This window comes from Ammodytes marinus, assembly GCF_949987685.1.
Source record: "Ammodytes marinus genome assembly, chromosome: 9".
NCBI lineage: Eukaryota > Metazoa > Chordata > Actinopteri > Uranoscopiformes > Ammodytidae > Ammodytes > Ammodytes marinus.
This window is the reverse complement of record NC_137213.1, coordinates 12,774,395-12,795,781: the sequence shown is the minus strand read 5'-3', so window position 1 is coordinate 12,795,781 and position 21,387 is coordinate 12,774,395. Positions and strand designations below refer to the sequence as shown.

Sequence of the window (21,387 nt, the reverse complement as noted above, 5' to 3'; positions counted from 1 at the left end):
AATGGAAATGTTTATTGATTCAGGTGCAATGTTTGGAGATATGCTTTTGAGGAATACACAATAAGTGGGCAACAGCAAAGATAAAAAAATAAAAATAAATCAGATGTAAACAATCCCTTTATCACCTTCAGTTATGTGGTATTAGAATCATTTTTGAACCGGCATTTAAATGATACATCTCCAAATGGAAAGCTTCTCACATTTACAGTACCAGCAATAACCGAAATCACAGATACACAAACTCAGCATTAAGAAGGAAATCAGTGTGGGGGGAAAGCACTGGAAACATCACCAAAGGTCCCTTTATGTTTAAGTTGCTTTAATTTGAGTATTGTACTTTGGAATTTAAGAGATAAAGACACAGCCATGACTATTTTCTTGAAGATAACACACACATCATGTGGTAGACAAAGGAAGACACTTCTCCAAGCTGTGCCATAAGGAGTTGTACTGTTATTTGAATTTCCTTGGCATTAATATTGACAAATTCATAGCTATAATTTTTTTTTTTTTTGCTGTTGCATTGTTCCAAACATGCATCAACAAACAGATTGCATATTGTTCCAGTAACATTATCAACAGGCCGCAACCATACGATCATAAATACTGCATACATTTGCTCTGTACAAATAAACACCTATACATCGATCAACCCGTTAAGATATATTTAGAGTGTTTCTGAATTTTAATATAACTATAGTAGTAATCTTAAGACTCTACTCACAAACAATGACAGCAGAATTTACAGCATCACAGACGAGAAATAATAACATGTACATACAACAGGCTTTCATACATTATTGAACATTGAAGATCATTTTTCATTACACTGAGGATCCACCTCAAACGAAACACAAATTAAAAGGCTGCTTTCGACTCTTCTGCAACACCGATTGTAACTGTTGTATTTCTTTTTTTAAATGTCCTATTTTTCTTATATTTATTCTGCTCAATAAAGATCAAACGGCCACACATCTGGACTTGAGAGCTGGAAGCTAGTAGGTTGTAGTGGCAGAGCAGTGTATAGGTAGAGTCGACACTTTTTTGGGCTGAAGCGTTAACACAACCCGCCCTCATAATCTTCCTCCTCCTCTTTAGCGGCCGCGGCCCCACCAGCAGCAGCTGCAGCAGCAGCCTTCTTCTTCTTACTTACTCCTCCAGGCACCCTCAGGGCGATGGCCAGCTTGGCATACTGTGGGAATAACATGTGTCAGCAGATTTTAAAGACCTCACCAGTCGACTTCAGCAACATTGGAAATCAAAATTTGATTCAGTGACAGTTGAGGAGTTTTTATGTTACCAAATCTGATCCAACAACACCCGCACAGACCTGACGAAGCAGATTGGCTGGGTGTTTGACCTTAATAAGTAGCAACTGTAGTCCTGTTTTAACTACGTAGATATATTTATGTTGAGGATGCAGGGGGAATTTTAACATTACCTGCCCTTGTCAGTGGTTTTAATCCCATCCAGAGAGTGTATAAGGGTAATTTCTATTTCAAATAATTACAGCTGCAATTACAGACGGTTTTTTCATGGAACTCGTGGCTCCTTCTGTAATTTAACTGTTGTCCAGAGGGACGACCTTCTACTTAAAAGTGGATCTCAGAGTTTTTCTTACAGAAAGAGCAGCCTTTTCACATTTATAAAGTGTATAATTGGAATTTTATGTGAAAATGGAGGAAGTAAAAGGTTTTATTTGCTAATCTGATAGATGAGTTAAAACCAACATATTGGTAAATGGTAATGGTAAATGGACTTGTATTGCGCTATATCTCCGTTTATCACAGACCCAAAGCGCTTTACATTGTTTTGTACACATTCACCCAGTCACACACACATTCACACACCGATAGCAGCAGCTACCACGCAGGGTAGGCTTAGCACTAGGGTGCTAAACTAACTAAGCTAACTATTATTATTATATTGGCCTGTTAGGGAAAAACTTCAACAATTGAAAAGTCTTTATATGCCGTCAATAAGAAGGGAACAATTTCCCATCTTCCCCGGTATTTGTTTTGCATCTGAATGGGGCTAAGGTCAGGCCTTTAAATGTAAAAGGTAAAAGGTTTTCAGGGACTTTCATGTTTTCTAAAAACAAAAACTATGTTAAAGCTATATTGTCGTATATATATGGCTTCAAATAAAATAGTACAGGCTCACAACTAACATATCAAAATATAAACCATTTATATGATATTAATTAACCAAAACATGTCCCAGGTACTCACATCGTTGTCCATGTACTTGAGTAAAGGCGAGTTGCAGATGCGGTAGACCTGGTCCTCGTCCTGCTCGTCGTAGCCCTGCAGTAGCGTCTCCATGGCGAGGCAGTCCTCACTTCCACTGTATCCGGGCAGACTGGGGGGGAGCAAGGAAATTCATGTTATGATTGAAGTTTAAAAGTGGCACAAGTGTTACACTGTGAGCGTGGGGTGATGTCAGGGAGAGTCAGAGTTTTTCAGATTAACTTCTGAAAGTACTATAATAAATCCGTTCTGAGGGCATTTGCAGTGTTTTATTTGATAGTGCGGAGACGATCTAACCACTACACCACAAACAGTGGTGGTTTTAATGCCTTGCTCATGGAAACGTTGCAGTGGACTACGGATTACAGAAATAACAAAAAAGCGACAAAAACATACCTGTAACTTTCTCTGACACATTTATCAGCTGCTACGAAGTCCCCTCTATGAAGATGAATCAGCACTTGAGCAGTTGTTTTCTAGAAGAAAAAGCAGAAAACAGCATGCATGACTAAAACGCACACAATAAGTATTACATTATTAAATATAATATATATATATAAATAAAAATAAGGGACCCACCCAATAGATAATTTATCATGCAACAACAACGGCCACAAAAATCCATAATCATCCAAAAACTATTCCAAACCGTGCCATACTGCTTCCTGTTGACATAGAGACCCACCTTGTAGCACATGGGGAAGTTCTCAATATCTTTGTACATGTTCTTCTCTTTCATCAGAGCAACGGCCGCATCATCCAACCTGGTTTAAAATAGACGACAACCGAGTGAAGGTACTGTGTTTAAGATTCTCCATAGAAACAACTATAGCTTCTGGGTTGTATTCACAGTAACAGTTGAATCCAAATAGGAAAATGTGTTATTACTTGTTTCATAGCTTTTGACATCAGCAGTGGTTAAAACAAGTGCAGAAACATCTATAACTCCATGATTTACTGCATTTATGTTACCTTCTTAACCTGACCAGGAGTCTGGAGGCTTTTCCCAGCAGCTCCACTGCCTGACGCAGGCGGTCCTCGTTCTACACAGAGAAAAAACATGGATGTGTATAAGTGAAAGGAAATTATATTTAAAAAATCAGCATCAGTCTAAATGATTCTAAATGAAATGGTTAATTCAGTTTTTTGTTTGAAGCTCAGGTTCACCTCAAACACGCCCGCTGCCTTCTGGTACAGATCCACAGCTTTCTCCAGGTTTAAAGGCTCTATCAGTCTGAGAATGATGAAAGAAAAATGTTTTTAGATGGTCCTCCATGTGCTAGACTTGCATTGCATCAGTATTCCTTTATAGTGGCAGGATAATAATAATAAGGCTACTATACCTTGATAGTTACCTTGATTAATAACACATTCATTAGCAATACATGGGCTGCACTATGCAATTCAAAAGTATATTTTTTAACACATACAGTACTATACATAAAGTAACCTCCATCCCGTCTCTGAACCAATTTGTGCTAGAAATACACAGTTGACCAATTTAATTTAAATTGAGGGTCTAACAGCGATAAGGTGAGATTTTTTTACTTTCCAGCGCGGTCCAGAGCCATGGCAGCGGTGTCAGGAGTCCCGTTCTCCATGTACATCATACAGGCTTTCTCTATTAACTGGATGGCCTCTGGCATATTCTTTTGCTCCTGTTGTGGTGTAAACGAGCAACGATTATAATCCTGCTGCTTCGGACACTTTCAATTCAATCGACCTGTTAATGAGTTCAATATTTAAACTCACCTTACACATCATCCCGGCCTGTTCAATAGCCCTGAGGAAAATGAAGAGAGTTGGAATAATTTTATTTAGTCGAGTGAAAAAGTAACTTTAATTGTTGAAAAGAATATTGTTGTTCTTTTATTAGATATGTCATTATATTATTTCTATATTCCTCAAGACTCAGCATCTTGAAGACTTTTGAAAAGATTTAAGACATTTTAATACCGATCAAGAAGTTATTTTTAGATTAATCAATTAAATGCCCTTTTAGACGTTTTAATGATCTTTAGGATATAATAAATGCATACCACACAATATACTTACTTTGCAGCATGGAAAAGCCTGCAGGACAAGTTAAGGAAATTACAATACAAGACTGAAAATACAGCAGTGTCATGTCATGTCACAGCTCTCAGTACAGGGAGGATACGTCTTGTTTTCTGTTTGATATTCAGCCTCCTTCAGGTAAGCATCCTTCGCCTGCTCGTACTGCTTGGCATTCTTGAAGCATACAGCTGAAAACAGGATGTATGGTTCAGAGTTGGTTAGCTGCCAAATGTACATTATCTGATGATTGATATTAGGGAGGGATATCGATCGTATGTTACCTGCTTTGGAATATTCTGATGCAGCACTGTCAAAATCAGGCTTCCACTTAGTCATACTTGTCTTTAGGCTGCAGATAATTATATATAGAGAAAGAAACAACTGTTTATTGAAAATTAAAGCAAAAGACATATAGCCTACTGTGGCTCATGTATTGTCTCTCTTAAATCCATCTATAGCTGACGACGATACAAACGTACCATTCTGTCGCATCATAACAGTATGACTGAAAATGCCACAGTGGCCTGTATAGCTTAGCTAAGCATCGGTAGAAGAACAATATGTTTTTTATTTATCTATTCATCGTAACTCACCATTTTTCAGCTTTAATTATGTGCTCATGAGCTTCGTTGATCTTCTGAGCAGCCATTCTGTTAGTGAAGACGACGAGGTAGACCTACAGTCAATGTGTTATCGATAAATAGCTATATGTTATTTCGTCGATGTTTGGATTAACAGGAACTCCTCCTCGAGCACAGCAACGTCACGCAATGTCGCAGACTACGGGTGCCGCAGAGGACATAATAAAGCTGCAAGGCGAAACACTAGCTCTACACTTTCAGGGGATCTGCTGCTATACAAATTATTCTGAAACTTCACTTGACCTCAATTTAATAATGTACAGTGTGTTAGAATTATGCCATACATTTAAAGTGTTTAATTGGCAGAGGGTACTAAAACTACAGCTCCAGTTGTACTAGTGTCAAGTGGTTTGAAATAGACTAATTAAATGAATAATCCATAGGCCTAGATACACGTAAAAGATATTGGGTCAATTTACCCAATTTGTTATTCGTGTTACCAGGCACTGGGTCAAAATAGCACTGACCAACTTCACCCTGTATCCATGAGTATAAAACCTACTGGGTCACAGATCATACCCAATACAGTGATTTATTTTGAGGGAAGTTTTTATTGTTTAAGTTTTGGATTTTTACTCATTTATTTTGAACCAGTAACAATTTCATTACATTAATATTGAATCATAAATGAATAAAAAATGGGTGGGGTAGGCCTACTTTTACCCAGTGTTATGGTATTGTTTCAATATGTATCTTTATCGGTATATGTTGATGCATAAATCCATACTTTAACAATTTCTTGAAATGTTATTTAATATTTGGTCATACGATACATTAAACCAGCTACCTGTGTATTGGGGCAACAGGTCAGATTTACAATCTATAGGGTCATTATTCTGTCAGGCCTGCGCTGTACCTTCCTGTAGACAGCCTACATTTGTCTACTCACTACATTTGCACTCTACAGATCAATAATTTTGGGCAGATGTTTGATTGAAATATAGCCTATCTTTATAGTGGACCCACCCACCAATATTTAGCCTTGAAATGAAACACTCCGGATTGGTAGCCTATTACATATCAGCACCCCATAGATACTTTGTCATTTACTCCCTACAAACTACAAATATTTAAATATTTGCTTTGATTGACAATAAATGATAATTATGGAAATGATAGAGAAGCGACGGAAACGGAAATGCATTGTAGTGTGGTCAATGACGTAATGACGTCTCCGGTCTCTAATGGCTGAACAACAACAACCGTCGGCGAGAGACAAACTTTCCCAAACTTCAGCAGAGACAGAAAGAAAGTTGGAAACAGCAAATTGTTTCGGTTGTGTTACAGTTTAGCTCGAGTTTGTCTCTTTTATCTTTGTATTCACAAATGTGGAATTGCTGATGGATCCGAGATATGACATACCGCGGAGGGCCGCCGGTGGTGTCGGCGGGGGCTCCGCGAACTCGTCCCCCGCTATGGGGGCTCAGTCGCGCCGCAGGAAGATGCCTCCCAGGCCCGCTGATTTTAAACTTCAAATTATCATTATTGGCTCCCGTGGCGTTGGTAAGACCAGCATCATGGAGAGATATACCGACGACACTTTCTGCGAAGCTTGCAAGTCGACCGTAGGTGAGGACAGGAGGCTTTTACTGGACTTGCTTGTGTCAACTTTTTATTGACAGCATTTAGCAGGGCTCTGTCTACTTACTGGAGGACAATACATTTGGGCTGGTCGCTATACATATTCGGTCTCCTACTTTACTGTGTAATGGGACTGAACAGAGGTTACACTTCTGGCTGTAACTGGCTAACTTAAGCTAATGGTAAAAACAACACTGCCCTAGCTAATAAAACTATGTAAACTATTATTAGACTATGTTGCAACTTAGAAATGACTAACATGTTTCAGGCTTGGAATAGTGTTTTCTATCCATACTGTATTTATTTAAGGCTGTTAAAAGCAGTCTGGTGAGGGATTTTAGAGCCCAATAAAGCAAGGAAGAGAGTTGGTACAATAATTTAATTAATTAATCTAAATATGACTGGTAAAAGCCATGGTGTTGAATCAGTCTTTTATAATTATCTAAAAAATGGGGATATAAAGACATGGGAAAGATTTTATGTTTTTTTTTAAATTATTTTACCCTAACCCTAAAAAAACTATTCATCTATTTATAAACACAATACAAATGCCTCTTGCATTAAGTCACCAGCATGGCATAATCCTGTCACCTTGCAACGTCTACGTGACATTGTTGTTATCGTTATTGGTTGTATATTTTGAATTGCCTGAATTAAGATAACTTACCAAATAAAAATTTAAAACATTCTTACTTTTTCACTAGACCAAATAAGTCATGTTTCGTGTTGCAATAAACATTTGGTCAAAGTTGCCCTAACCCAAAATAATTGATATCGGTTATGTTCAATTTTGGTTCTTATAAAATGTCATTCCGAGTGGCATTACAAAAAGTCTTAAATCTAACTTGCCCAAAAGCTGTAGGAACTTGGAAGCCTGTCGTAACTTATTACCTAGAAAGCATACAATCCAGTAACTGATAACAGTGATTGATTTACTACTGATGGTAACCCTGTTTTGTCTATTTATTTACATGAGGGTATAGTCTCGTCACATCGAGTTCCATCCCAAATTGCTGTGCCATGGTTGTAAATGCTGCCAGTATAGAATACACATATACGTGGAATTGTGTGTACACAGTCCTGTGACTAATACAACAGTCGGTGAAGTGTCCAATCCCAAAATAGCCACACACACACACAAGCAGCTGCTATGGCGGAGCTCCATGTTGCGCCCTGTCATTCCTGTGACACAGCTTGCCACTAATATTGTGTTTGTTTTGATAACACAGACCGTGTTCCTTACAACTTGTTCTCAAAGCCATCAATGCACCACATAACTGAAAACATACCTAAACAAAGCCAAAGCAACACAGGAAATGCTGCTACTTGAACGTGTCCCCATGTGTGTTTATGATTTCCCGTGTGGTAGGAGTCGACTTTAAGATCAAGACAGTGGAGCTGAGAGGGAAGAAGATCAGGCTTCAGATATGGTGAGTAACTGTGGACAGAAGTCTCCAGTTCCTTAATTCCTCTGCCTGCTGCGTTTCCTGTGTCTGTCCCACCACCCTGCAGGCTGCTCTAACAAAAACTAATGGTGGCTTACTGGGTGCTTCTCAGCCCTCTTGGTAATGCATGTGCAAGACGTGAGACTTACTCCAAATTATGTCATGTTTTGTATTGCAAAAGAGATTGTGGGATTTCACTTTTAACGAAAGTCCCGGGGGAAAAACAGTTTGCTGGCATGGCAGAAACCTTCGAGGTTCAAACCCTTCAATCAGTGCAATTATTAGTGGAGTGTGAGTGAAAGATTATGTCCCTAACGCTGCTCTAAGAAAATGCTACTGATTTGTCATAACAGTGTGAACCTCTCTCAACAAAGCTCCTTGTGGGCAACAGTTATAAAGGTCATGGCCCATCAGCACTGAATATTCCATAACTATTATTTTCTTTCTGCTCTAATTTTACACACCTGCAGAATGATTGTCACGGTTCAAAATTAGCACTTTAACAGCCGTCACAGTCAGATACTTCAAAATAAAACTTCATATTCACTTGCATAGCAGCTGGCCACTGGAGACATACTGTTATTAGTAGTTACTTCAGGCTAAAAATCAGACTGAATTTACTTTCATCATTCTAAAATATTATTTGAATAATTATAATATTGTATAAAAGAAATAAACAAATCCAAGATGTGTGCATTGATTCACAGGTTTTTAAGCACCAGTGTTATTGCTCAAAAAGACAACGAGTGACAGGATATTTTTCAGTGGCTTGATCCTATTATGCTATCTAATTGTGTCTTGTGACTTCAACTAGATCTTAATTGCATTTTGAAAACATCTGACATTTATTTCCAACATTTGAAAAATCTTGGAGTAACATGCCAACAATTACAATTACATTTTTTTTCTTCTACTGCCTGAGTATGTGACTGCATTGAGTGTGAGTGTAAGTGTGTGTGTGAGTGACAGTGCTGGGCTAAAATGCGGGCGCTCCATCGCTTATTTCACTAACACATCTGTCCTGTTCGCTAACACAACCCCTGCCCTCAAACATTCATCCCCCCTTTACCACACCCCACCCGCTCGTCTCTCTCTCTCATTTTGAACTACTCACATCAGCCTCCATCATTGCCACCGCGCCCCGGCCTAACCTAACCCTGCCATTGTGCTGCTGTGTCTCTGTCTTCTGCTCTGACTGTGACTCACAACATGGGGGACAGGGAGAGACTATAGCTGGCTGAAGGTACAGTAACAATGCATCGTTAGTGGAGCTCAAACTGCTTATCATTTTATAAATGAAGCATTCATTTACAAAATGCTATATATTTTAGTTTTTTCTAATGCTTTAAAATGACTCATTTTAAGTTAGTAGTAATACTTCACTTCAAGATTTTTAAAAGCATTATTTTCATGAATGCATTATACCACTATGACGTAACAGATATAAGGACATTGTGTCCTGTGTTTTTAACAATTATAACTTTACTTCTGGGGGCGTATTTTACATAATTCGTCTTGTGATTTCATGTAATGCCTTTCAGATATAAATAGAAGCTTCCACTTATGGATTGCCCACAGGAGGAGTTGGAAGTTGTAGATAATCATGTGGATAGTATAGTAAGCCTTAAAAATAAAAATAATGACATGGATACTAACTAAAAACCTTGTGAAATTATTGAATCATGATTTTTTTTTAGCATTACTAAATTATGGGATTTGATTGACTATAACTGATTCTTCCTCCTGCTATGCTGATGGATAGATGTGTTTTCCTTTTTTTTTAAATTGGCTAATTAGTCATAGGCAACTTTAATTAATAACAAATAGTCTCTGGCCAATCAGCTGTTTGATATTCAGAGAAGTTGGGCGACACTGCACTGACTTGCTGCACAGACTTTTTATTGTATTGCATTTCCTTCCTTTCATCCAGGGACACTGCTGGCCAGGAGAGGTTCAACAGCATCACATCAGCTTACTACAGAAGCGCCAAGGGAATAGTGCTGGTGTATGACATCACCAAGCAGGAGACCTTTGACGACCTGCCAAAATGGATGAAAATGATAGACAAGGTAAACAAACTTTTTACTCAAGGTCTCATTAGTAGTGACACATAATGTTTTGGGTTCTGTCATGCATCTTGAACTAATGGTTACATAAAAACTGTATTTCAGTAACATTGCCTATCAAGCCATACTATACAAAATACTATGAACCAAGATTGAATAGTGATGCTGAACAGATTTGATTGCAGTAATCCGGTTTGGCTTTTTTGAAATGTGAGTCTGTTGATGTCTGTGCTTCCTGTTGTGTGTCAGTATGCCTCGGAGGAAGCAGAACTTCTCCTGGTCGGGAACAAGCTGGACTGTGAGACGGATCGTATCATCTCCAAACAGCAGGGGGAGAGGGTCAGTACAACACACCAAATATGCATTCACAGGCATATCACAAGTGACAGATGATGTAATAGTACAAACAGTACATGTCATTATAAATATACAGTCATATGAAAAAGTTTGGGACCCCCTTCTAATTTTGGGGATTTTTGTTAATCATTAGCTGGGATTTCAAAGAAGCAAATTCCTTTACATATATGACATACCTTAGGTAAACAGAAGCAATTCAGCGGTGTCATTTTGTTTATTGGAATAATAGAAAATATGCAATAAGCATCATAACAAAATTTGACTGGTGCATAAATTTGGGCACCCCAAAAGAAAAATGTCATCAGTACTTAGTTGAGCCTCCTTTTGCAAAAATAACAGCCTCTAGACGCCTCTGGTAGCCTGTGATGAGTGTCTGGATCCTGGATGTAGGTATTTTGAACATTCTTACATACTAAAGCGATCCAGTTCAGTTAAATGTGATGGCTGCCGAGCATGGAAAGCCTGCTTCAAATCATCCCATAGATTGTCGATGATATTCAAGTCATTGGACTGCGACGGCCATATCAGAACATTGTACTTTTCCCTGTGCAGGAATTTGAACTGTGTTAAGGGTCATTGTCTTGTTGGAATATCCAACCCCTGCGCAACTTCAACTTTGTGACTGATGCTTGAACATTATCCTGAATAATCTGTTGAAACTGGGTTGAATTCATCCGACTATCCACTTTAACCAGGGCCCCAGTCCCTGAAGTGGCCACAGCATGATTGAACCTCCACCAAATTTGAAAGTAGGTAGCAGGTGTTTTACTTGGAATGCAGTTTTCTCCTTTCGCCACGTAAAGCACTTTTTATAATGACCAAATAACTTATTTTTTGTCTCATCAGTCCAAAGCATTTTCTTCCAATATGAATCTGGCTTGTCTAAATAAGCTTTAGCATACTCCAAGCAACTGTATCTGTGGCGTGGGCGCAGAAAGGGCTTCCTTCTCATCACCCGGCCATACAGATGTTTTAGTGCAAATTGCACTGAATTGTTGAACAATATACAGATACACCATCTGCAGCCAGATGTTCTTGCAGGTCTTTGGAGGTGATCTTTGGGTTGTGTGCAACCATTCTCACAATCCGCCGCATATGCCGCTCTTGTACTTTTCTTGGTCTACTAGACCTGGGTTTAACTGCAACTGTGCCTGTGTCCTTCCATTCCCTGACAACATTCCTTACAGTAGAAATTGACAATCGAAACCTTTGGGAAAGCTTATTGTAGCCTTCCCCTAAACCATGACAATAAATAATCTTTGTTTTTAAGATCTTTTGGGAGCTGTTTTGATGATCCCATTCTGTCTCACTCTGCAGAGAGTCAAAGAGAAGTGCAACTTGCATTTAGGCACCTAAAATACCTTTTCTCTTGATTAAACAGACCTTTATATGAGGTTCAAGGCTTAACAACATAATCCAACCAATTTTGTGTTTAAAGTCCTCAGTTGTACATGCTGTTACATGCATTAAAATCAGCAAAACCACAAGGGTTCCCATATTTTTGCACAGCCAGTTTTTCACATTTTATTTAATTTCATAAAACTAAATACTGCTTTTAAAAAAATCTTTGTTTGGAAAACATCCCAGTACTTAGCTGTTCCTGGTAAATGAAAGACATACCACTTTTATCTTTTTTGTGTGAAAGCAGAGTCAATTATAATGCCGGCTGAGAGGGGTTCCCAAACTTTTTCATATGACTGTATATGATATGAGGACATATTGAAATTCAGTCACAAACTACTGCAGGGACAGTTAAAACCTAAATAATACAGAATGTGGATAGATTGTTTGAATAGGCCACTTTGTGATCTTCAAAGACACACTGATAAGACTGATAAGACTAAGACTGCCCTCCTCCAGAAACTATCAGCATGTATCCAAAAATACCATTCAATCTAGAAGGGGAGAAAGTTTCCAGTTGTTGAGGGAGTTTGTGATTGTGTTGTTCAGCTTAACTTCTGCTCCTATGTTGTGATACAATTGTTATTGGTGTGACATTGAGCTAATTTGACTCTATTTTTTATTTGCGTTGCAGTTTGCCTCTCGAATAAGTGGAATGCGCTTCTGCGAAGCTAGTGCCAAGGATAATTTCAATGTTGACGAGATCTTCCTGAAGCTTGTGGATGACGTCCTTAGCAAGGTAAACATGTTATCAGTAGAACCTGACTGACTACAATCGAAAAACTGAAAAAATGTTGATAGTGTTGACCTTAGTTTGTATTAGATATTATTGTATGTGCTTGTCATTTGGTGTACAGTAATTACAAACTGCTGTTTTCAACCTCAATGCATTAACCATGTGTTTTCTGCCTCGTCCCTGATGCAACAGATGCCTCTGGAAGTTCCCAACAGGGAGCTCTCCAACAGCGTCCTGTCTCTGCAGCCTGATGCGGAAGTGCCTCCGGAGTTTTCACCTCCCCGCATGCGCTGTTGTTAAAGGCCAAGTGCCCCCCTCTCCCATCTTTCTTTCTCGCTCTAACACACACACACACACTTAGAGAACACACACTCAGCCCACACATGCAGAGTACCAATCTGGCCACCAGGGGGCAGCAGACAGCAGCACTTTGGATTTCTTGTCTGCTGATTTAAGATGTATGGACTCTCTTTAACAACCAGTATTATCTTCCTTCTGTTACTTCTCCCCGTTTTGTAACTGGACACTAACTCTTCAGGCCTTGTGAATCACCCACTTCCTACCACCTTCCTGTCTACACTTGACCTAGACTACCTCATCCCTCGGACCGTTAGGCTAGCTGTGCCCCGCAGGTGTCTTGGTGGTAGAGAGCCCTCTGGTAGCAGTTGCACATTTACAAGTATGGGGGTTTGTTGAAGGCCTTACAGCTTTTTTTCTTCCTATTTCCTTAAAAATATAGTCACCACACATACTGTTCACTCATTTTGACAGTGTCCGAGTTGCCCCGAGGGTCTGCTATTACCTAGCTTAAAGAAAAGGGATAACAAATATCGCTCATCTCTGCAGCGTAGCTTAAATTCTGGGTCTAGGTACAGTAGTTTTCTATATATATTTTAATAGGAATATTACCAAGTGACGAGTTGACTTGAGGTAAACAAAAGCACATGATGTAAATACGCTGTGTTGCTGTAATAACTGGACAAGGTGCAGGTTTTTGTGGCCCGGGCCGCGTTAGGTGGTTGTGTTGTGGAGATCATATCAGTGTGTATTCCTTTGCCTTAAAGGTGTTAAAATGGCTGGAACGGCTCATTTCACATTTGTATACATTGTAATGTTTTGCACTAAAATCCATATAGTTTAAGCTGATATGCAGACAAAATTTAGCACAAATTTAGCTCAAGTTTAGCACTAGTAAAGAGCAATGTGGCCTTGGTAGTGGCCGCTCTGAGCTCTTCCACACCCTGTTGAAGTAGGATGAGAGATGGGTAATGTAGTCTCTGAGGGAAAGGTGTTTTCACAGGTGTGTTACTGGCCTTTTAGAGGACATGCAGTCGTTACATAGCTATAACACACACATGGTTTTAGCTTTTTGTTTTGGATTTGTTACTAATATAAGTTTTTTTGTTTTTATTTTTTTATTTTTTTTGGTTGAGGTTCACTTTTGGAGGGAAAGTTGCAAGAAGGTTTTCTTGGTGTTTGAACCACTCAAGAAACTTTGATCAGCTCATAACTTCTCAATTTGACTGGCTTTTATTGCAGACTGGATTAGCTTAAAGTTACTATACTTACTTTAACAAATAAATGAAGAATCATCATTACACAAATCCTTTTTGAAGGGAATGTTTTTTTTTTTTTATTGAGGTCTGAAATTTATGATTTGGCCGTCTGTTACAGATCAGTATCGGGATATCCCTTACTTGCACATGTTCAAAATGACAAGGATATGCATGTTAAGCCCTCCTCATAGACATTAATAGTCTGCTAATTATTCTGTCTTTGTTAAATGAATGCAATATTAGCAATGTAGCACGTGGGTGTTTCTGTTGTGTTTTTACATGTTGGAAGTAAAAATCTGAGGGTGAGGAAGCCCCGGACGAGCCCGTTCAAAGGACCTGATTTGAAATAACCTGAACTGACGATATCAGTTAATCTAGTTTTTTGTTGATGTTTTATGTTAAATTCAAGCTTTTTTTGTGGACTTAAAATGGCACATAATGTATTCTAACAAGTAGTTTCATACCAAAACAAAAAAAGTTAAAATTTGCGACCACAGCAGTCACTGACACATAAAAGCACATCTTGCAATAAGAATATCCGCTCGCAAAAGACGTGTGCATTTGAATTTATCTGTAACTTTGCAATTTTATCACTTGTGTTTCGAAAATTACAAACTTCTGTTAATATTGTTTTTTTTTTTTTTTTTTTTATCAAACCTTTAATTTGTCCCCCTGACTTTTAGCATTTGGCACTAACCCTGTGGTCTTTGTTTTAATTAGCCAAGCCTTATACTACTCAGTGTTTTAAATCTACATTTAAAAAAAAGATATGCTTCTATTTGAAATGTGTATTCTCTAAGGTGGAAGACTGTACTTTATATTAAACCTGTTATAAGTCTTTGGAAGGTTTTTGGCATGTTTAAAGCAGATTTGTGGTATTTATAACTTGTGGCATTCTTGAACTAATGAAATGCAATTAAAGATATCTATATTTATTACCAGATTATGGCCTTTATTTAACTATGTGACTGTGTGTGTGTTTACCAAGGGGTCCTCAAAATACACACAAATGTTAGATTTGGGGATAAACATCGTTTATTTTAGGATCTGTTTCTAAGGGATTGAGGAAAAGGTGAGTATTGTTATCTGATTTTTTTGTGCCTTATGTGAAGGTGTGTGTGTCTTCAGGGCATGCGCACCACACCACCAGCGTGTGGTCAGACCTGGTCGTCCCATAGAAAAAAGAAGGGGTGTGCTCGTCCTCGGGTGCTTGTGCCAGGCAGGTTGCGCATGCGCCTTGCAGAAACTGACGGGCGTCGAGCGGCGTCGAGCCTCGCACCGCAGCGATTGCAGATCTTACATGTCAGATAGGAAGGAGGGAGTGGGGAAGGGGGCGCGAGACACGGGGGGCCACTACACTCACAGGCCGGTGGAAGAGTGGGATGGAGACCCGAGCTAAAGAAGAGAAAGAAGAGGGCTGACGTGACAATTTTCTTTCCAACTTGAGCCTTAGCCTATAGGAGCCCTTCCTGCAGTCAGATGCAACCTGTCCTTCCTCCCATCCGTCCTAGTAGTAGTAGGCTAATCCCCTTTTCTTATTGCAGCGTTTCCTCCAAAGGTGGACTACAATGACAACCTGGTGAATGCAGACGAGATGGAGTAAAACACGAAACATGCCGCGTAACGCAGGATGCGTCAAGGGAGAAGGTAGTAGAGCAACCGGGCTGTTTATTCTGCTGCTGTCGCCTGTCAGAAGAGATTTTCAGCGGTGCTGTGTGGATTGATCGCTTTCCTTCATCGCCCCCCTCCTCCTCTTGGGCTAAGGTTATAGTAATAGTGTATAGTGTGTATAGTAATGGAGAGCTCCAATGGCTCTGGCAGCGACACCACCAATAAACCACCGCCTCAGAACCACCAGTTGTTGGAGAAGAAGCGACTGAACCGAGCACCTTCCCCGGCCAGACCTTTCCTCAAGGATACGCACTCCTCCTCGCGCTCCTCCGGCAAACCGCCTGCCATCGTCCCAAAATCCCCCAAACTCAACAAGCCGTCCTCCGCACTGCCTCTGAACCGCTCCAGGCGCAACACAGCCGGTGGTGCGAAAGAGAAACCAGCCTCGGGAAAAAGTAACAAAAATGTCCCGAAAAAGCTCACCAAGGTGCCCCAGCATGTTGCAGCAGCATCAGCAGCAGCCGAGCCCAAAGCCGTAAGCATCAAAGCGGACAGCACAACCACCAGCGCCACCAGTAGTCCCATCCTTTCCAAACCTAAGAAGGGGAAAGTAGCGTCCTGTTCCCCGGGTCCGGTCAGCCATGGTTCCCCTATACGGGTACCGACCGGGGCGACTCCAGGCCGGGTCAGCCAGACAGACAGCAGCTCAGACCTGTCAGACTGTCCATCCGAGCCGCTGTCCGACGAGCAGAGGCTGGCCCAGGCCGCCAGTAGCGACGCGGAGTCCGGTACCACCGGCTCCAGTGACCGGGATCAGATGGGAGGGGATAATCCGCCCCGGGCAGAAGCGACATGGGCTGATGCTGATGCTGCAAGTGGTGCTTCCTCTGCCGTCAAGGGAAGCGTGTCTCAGGCTCCAGACAAGCAGGAGAAAGCCTCATCATCCAGCAGCGCACAACTCTGCAGACTGCCGGGCACCGAGGACATGCTGCGGGAGGTGGAGGATTTGAGATCGGAAAATGACTACCTCAAGGTAGGCTATCTATGTATGGCGATCATGTTAGTTACCCTAATAAGTTATATGCAGGGTAGGCAGACTTGCATGGCAACTATATATATGATGCTTATTTGTTTGAATGCTTTACATAAACACCTCATTCAAAGGGTATGCTGCAGTTTAAGTCCCCAATGCAATTATGCAAGCTCATTCAGTCTTGTATCATCCAGTTACAGCTGATTTCCCAAATTGTCTCTTCACAGTCACAGGACAGTCCCAGCCAGGTCCAATCTACTCCATCACCATGTTTTAAGTGTCCTTGAGCAACTTCCACCTGCTCACTTACTAATTAGAATAAAACAGCCTATAATCTAAATGTATAAATGATCATAACCTAAAGGCTTTTTCCCCTTTAATGCCCCAGCTGTCATCCTCATGAAGTCCCTGTGCTCTGTGGACTCTCCATCCATCCATCATGTCGTCTTTTTAACCTTCCAGGGGCTTCTTCCCCTATAGGGGTTGACCTTTTATTGATGGTACTTGTATTGATAGTTTAGCTTCACAACCCTGGTGTGTCCTTATAGACTGCCAGTGTTTTTTAAAAATGTTTTCTGTCAAGTATTCAAAGGCTTTTTTGACAAAGACTCTGCATCCTTTCTCTCTATTGAACACATAGAGTGAATTCATATTCAATGATGTGAACAGATTGTCCTCTGGGATGCACGGTTGTTTTTTAATCAGCATTTTTTCTTGCCAATATTTCATTCATTGTTTTTCGCCTATTGCATAAAGAACCTACTTGAATCAGCTTCATGCAGGACCCCCTCCCCCTACCTTCCCCCATTCCTTAGAAGTAGGCTATCCCCAATAAGTTGGGGAGGGGGGAGGCGAACAGATAATGCGGCAAACAATCAAGGAGACAAGGTTTATTTGCATGTTTCTATCTCAGTTTTTTTTTCAAACATGATCACGCATGCATCATGTCTGTGTGTATTTGCCGTTGGCTCGGCGGCAACACAAGAAAGTTAATCAGCTTTACTGGCCCTGGCTGTAATGGCTTTATCCCAGGGGACTTGATAACAGTCAGATGTCCCACGTGTGTTGGGTTCAAACGCCCTCCTGCTTGGCTGTCAGTATCTGCCAGCTGGGACTCTTGTGCCTCTCCTTCCCCCCCAGCCCCTCCACCCATAGTGCCACACTATAGTGATCTGGGAGTCCCCACCACCATTGTCACCTCTGCTATTCATTGGAAAACACCTTCATTACAATCACATTTCATTCATTTTGTCAGCAAATCTCAGTTTTTTTCTAGATAATATTTCATGTAATTTTGCTTCTTTTGACTGGCGTAAAGAAAAGTGCTTTGGTTGTGTGATCTGTGTTATTGTGTCAAAAAACTGATATTTGGGGCTGGATATCAATTTTCTTTGATTTTGTGATAAATTGCTGATTTTCTCTTTTACCGGTATGTATCATCATTAAAGGTGCAGACTAGAATATGTCTGCACACAAAACTGTGGTCCCTGCCAATGTAAACAACAGTTAAACAGTAACTTTTTCATGTAGCTACAGTATATCTAACTTCAAACAGTGTTCCAGGGATGCATTTCTCCTTTTAGAAAAGTTTGTTTATTCAGTTATGCGAGTATACCTTAGAAGATGTCACTTCTCTGACACACCCATAGTTACTTAATGCACCTTTAAAATCAAACAAAGCATTTCAATATGTCACTCTTAGATTTAGGAGCTTCTGGCATTTTTAACATTAAACATGTTCTCAATGTTTAATTAACTGTTTGTGGTAAAGAAATCATCTTTAGTCAGGAGAAATTGTCTAGGACCATTTCTGACCATTTTCTTGAGACTAACTAAACTTAAAGATTGATAATTTAATGGAAAAAAAGACAAATCAATCCATCGGTTCACTTCCTACCTACAGTCTGTCCCCATGAATGACGTAGCAAAAATTTGAAAGATTCTCATCATTTACCGCTGAGTGATCTGTGAAGATACCCACCCTTAACATCTCAAAGAGACGAGTAAGTACCAGTGATGACTGGGCCTACACTCTCTCCTTAAACATCAGAGATATCCATTAAATACACCTTGCTCCCAGGATGCTGTTCTGCCTCTGGCTCTGCTTTTAACCTGGCCATCGATTGGGGCCGACCCTGTGCGAGGTCATTATCTCCTTGCTCCGGGGCCCTCCTCGGATAACAATGGGCCCTGTGCTTTTTACAAATGAGGATAGATTTAGTATTCCTTAATTGACATACTCTTCCCTATCCCCCCCCCCCTCCATGTCCCTGCCTTTAGCACCCAATTTTCTTTTCATCACGTTCCGGTCAAACACCTTGAAGTGTCCCACCTCAGCTCTACTGAGCAAACTGACTGGTGACTTCAAAGGTCTCTGTTGGCCTCCGTGTTTGGGATGTATGAATGAATCTATCCAATCCAAGAGATAAGATGCTTAGGGCCAGCTAGGGCCTGTAGTGTTGTTGTTACGTCAGGGTATATGCATCACTGGAACTCCTATGTCATCATGTGAAAGTATTATCATAATAAGTATATTATGTTGCATTCCTTTAATCCGTTATAATAAGTTTTAAGTTCTTAAGGACTTTACAAAGTCTCCCTGGTGTTACTGGAAACACATTTTTCAATGTTTCACAAAATGCTAAACAGATTAGAATCTTCATTTCCAGACATGAAGTTGTGTCAGGAGCATCTGAGTGGCCAAGTTAAGAAACACACACCTTGAAGACACTTCAGTGTTCGGAAGAGTATTAGGGCCATGGGAGAGAAAAACATTTATATATTTTTTCATACACTTTGAGAAAAAAAAAATTAGAATAAGCTTGACACTGCAACATTGCGGTAAAGTACGAAAGACATGCAGTACATATGAAAGTATCTTCTCAACATTTATTTATTCATGAAATTGTATTTCCACTGTTTTCGACATTTTTACTTTTTTTTTGCTTAGAATATAGAAAGATTGTGAAGCTGTGAAAACAATTTTCCTCTTTGGTAACAACAGGAAACATTGTTGCTTGTGAATTCAAAGAAATGGCATTTAAAGGTGTTTGTTTGACCTTTTGAACAAAGAAAACGTAAAAGTTCTTGTTGCTGTTATTTATATTGCACTATTTTCTACTATAACTAGTGCGGAAAAAATGTAAAAGAACAAAAATGTTCTACACAGTACGTTTGCCTTCTAACAATGTTATCGATTTTTGGCTGTGGAAGTTGTGTTGACCTTTCAGCTGTGTGTGTGTGTGTGTGTGTGTGTGTGTGTGTGTGTGTGTGTGTGTGTGTGTGTGTGTGTGTGTGTGTGTGTGTGTGTGTGTGTGTGTGTGTGTGTGTGTGTGTGTGTGTGTGTGTGTGTGTGTGTGTGTGTGTGTGTGTGTGTGTGTGTGTGTGTGTGTGTGTGTGTGTGTGTGTGTGTGTGTGTGTGTGTGTGTGTGTGTGTGTGTGTGTGTGTGTGTGTGTGTGTGTGTGTGTGTGTGTGTGTGTGTGTGTGTGTGTGTGTGTGTGTGTGTGTGTGTGTGTGTGTGTGTGTGTGTGTGTGTGTGTGTGTGTGTGTGTGTGTGTGTGTGTGCTCTTCTCAGGATGAAGTGGACGAGCTGCGAGCTGAGATGGAGGAGATTCGGGACAGCTACCTGGAGGAGGAGGTTTACCAGCTGCAGGAGCTGCGGAGGGAACTGGACCGCTCCAATAAGAACTGTCGCATCCTGCAGTACCGCCTCCGCAAGGCCGAACAGAAGAGTCTACGGGTCGCACAGACGGGACACGTAGACGGAGAGCTGCTCCGGAGTCTGGAGCAGGACTTGAAGGTCAGCTGTGTTGTGATTTTATTCAATGTTTTTTTTTAAAGTTTCCATGCCAGAATATCATGAGTATCAGAAACCGCAAACAATTAATTTGGTCTAGTGAATGATTAACAGATTACTTCAATGGTTAATGTAGTTCGCCATCAATCAACTTCCCATTTCATTGTGAAAGAGTTTTAAAAGCCGGTGTCCACAGTTTGATTAATCATTGATAAGCTGAATGACAGGAAACAAGTACAGGTGCATCTCGAAAAATGTCAATGTCATGGAAAAGTTCATTCAAAAAAGTGAAACCTTCATATACAGTATTCTAGATACATTACACAAAGTGAAATATGTCAGTTATTTCCTTTGTTAAAAAAACTGATATACAATTTTTTTTTAGAAGCACCTGTTTTCCCTGAGAATTTTATTAAACATTGGTCTAAACCTTGCGTGCATGGGTGTAGCGTATGCAAGTCCATATACTGTAATATAAATGTGTAATGTTCCCCTTTTATAGGTAAATCTTGAACATAAAATATCCATGTACCCATTTTGTATGAGTTTATTCTTGAACTTATCTGTCATATTTTGGTTCTCAGGTGGCCAAAGACGTGTCTGTGCGTCTGCACAACGAGCTAGAGAGTGTGGAGGACAAACGGAGCCGAGCCGAGGACGAGAACGAGCTGCTGAGACAGAAGATCATCGAGGTGGAGATCTCCAAACAGGCCATTCACAACGAGATGGAGAGGACCAAAGAGGTGAGGGGGTTAGAAAGGTTCTCATGCTGTTTTGATGTGTTGAGGAAGACATTCTGTTAAGTGCACACAACACAGCTAAAAGTCTATATGTGGCTACTGGGCGACTGTGGCTA

The 21,387-nt window shown here is 40.3% G+C and overlaps 3 protein-coding genes across 3 annotated transcripts in view; 2 read left to right on the top strand and 1 right to left on the bottom strand.

Moving 5' to 3' along the window:
* Nucleotide 1: 1 nt before the first annotated feature.
* napgb (N-ethylmaleimide-sensitive factor attachment protein, gamma b) lies at nucleotides 2–5,049 on the bottom strand. The gene is made up of 12 exons (XM_080034791.1): nucleotides 4,901–5,049; nucleotides 4,589–4,656; nucleotides 4,411–4,495; nucleotides 4,305–4,322; nucleotides 4,002–4,032; nucleotides 3,798–3,907; nucleotides 3,417–3,483; nucleotides 3,222–3,292; nucleotides 2,935–3,013; nucleotides 2,646–2,725; nucleotides 2,232–2,361; nucleotides 2–1,192 (listed from the first exon to the last, which is right to left on the bottom strand). Exons 1-12 carry the CDS (start codon nucleotides 4,954–4,956, stop codon nucleotides 1,058–1,060), a joined length of 930 nt encoding a protein of 309 aa, XP_079890917.1. The 5' UTR covers nucleotides 4,957–5,049; the 3' UTR covers nucleotides 2–1,057.
* A 1,085-nt stretch (nucleotides 5,050–6,134) lies between these two features.
* rab12 (RAB12, member RAS oncogene family) lies at nucleotides 6,135–14,978 on the top strand. The gene is made up of 6 exons (XM_080033870.1): nucleotides 6,135–6,517; nucleotides 7,899–7,959; nucleotides 9,905–10,043; nucleotides 10,290–10,379; nucleotides 12,433–12,537; nucleotides 12,727–14,978. Exons 1-6 carry the CDS (start codon nucleotides 6,289–6,291, stop codon nucleotides 12,832–12,834), a joined length of 732 nt encoding a protein of 243 aa, XP_079889996.1. The 5' UTR covers nucleotides 6,135–6,288; the 3' UTR covers nucleotides 12,835–14,978.
* A 537-nt stretch (nucleotides 14,979–15,515) lies between these two features.
* Nucleotides 15,516–21,387, top strand: part of mtcl1 (microtubule crosslinking factor 1) — a 60,182-nt gene continuing 54,310 nt past the window's right edge. Inside the window, exons 1-3 of the mRNA XM_080033517.1 lie at nucleotides 15,516–16,734; nucleotides 20,310–20,534; nucleotides 21,116–21,274. Coding sequence (XP_079889643.1) covers nucleotides 15,886–16,734; nucleotides 20,310–20,534; nucleotides 21,116–21,274 — 1,233 coding nt within the window. The 5' untranslated portion in view covers nucleotides 15,516–15,885. The remainder of the gene's footprint in view (nucleotides 16,735–20,309; nucleotides 20,535–21,115; nucleotides 21,275–21,387) is intronic.

Coding starts and splice junctions, on each gene's coding strand:
- napgb (XM_080034791.1), bottom strand. CDS start 4,956: ATGGCTGCTCAGAAGATCAACGAAGCTCATGAGCACATAATTAAAGCT. Junction 4,657..4,900: donor ATAATTAAAGCTGAAAAATG/GTGAGTTACGAT, acceptor AATTATCTGCAG/CCTAAAGACAAGTATGACTA. Junction 1,193..2,231: donor TCAAGTACATGGACAACGAT/GTGAGTACCTGG, acceptor TTATTCCCACAG/TATGCCAAGCTGGCCATCGC.
- rab12 (XM_080033870.1), top strand. CDS start 6,289: ATGGATCCGAGATATGACATACCGCGGAGGGCCGCCGGTGGTGTCGGC. Junction 6,518..7,898: donor AGCTTGCAAGTCGACCGTAG/GTGAGGACAGGA, acceptor CCCGTGTGGTAG/GAGTCGACTTTAAGATCAAG. Junction 7,960..9,904: donor AAGATCAGGCTTCAGATATG/GTGAGTAACTGT, acceptor CCTTTCATCCAG/GGACACTGCTGGCCAGGAGA.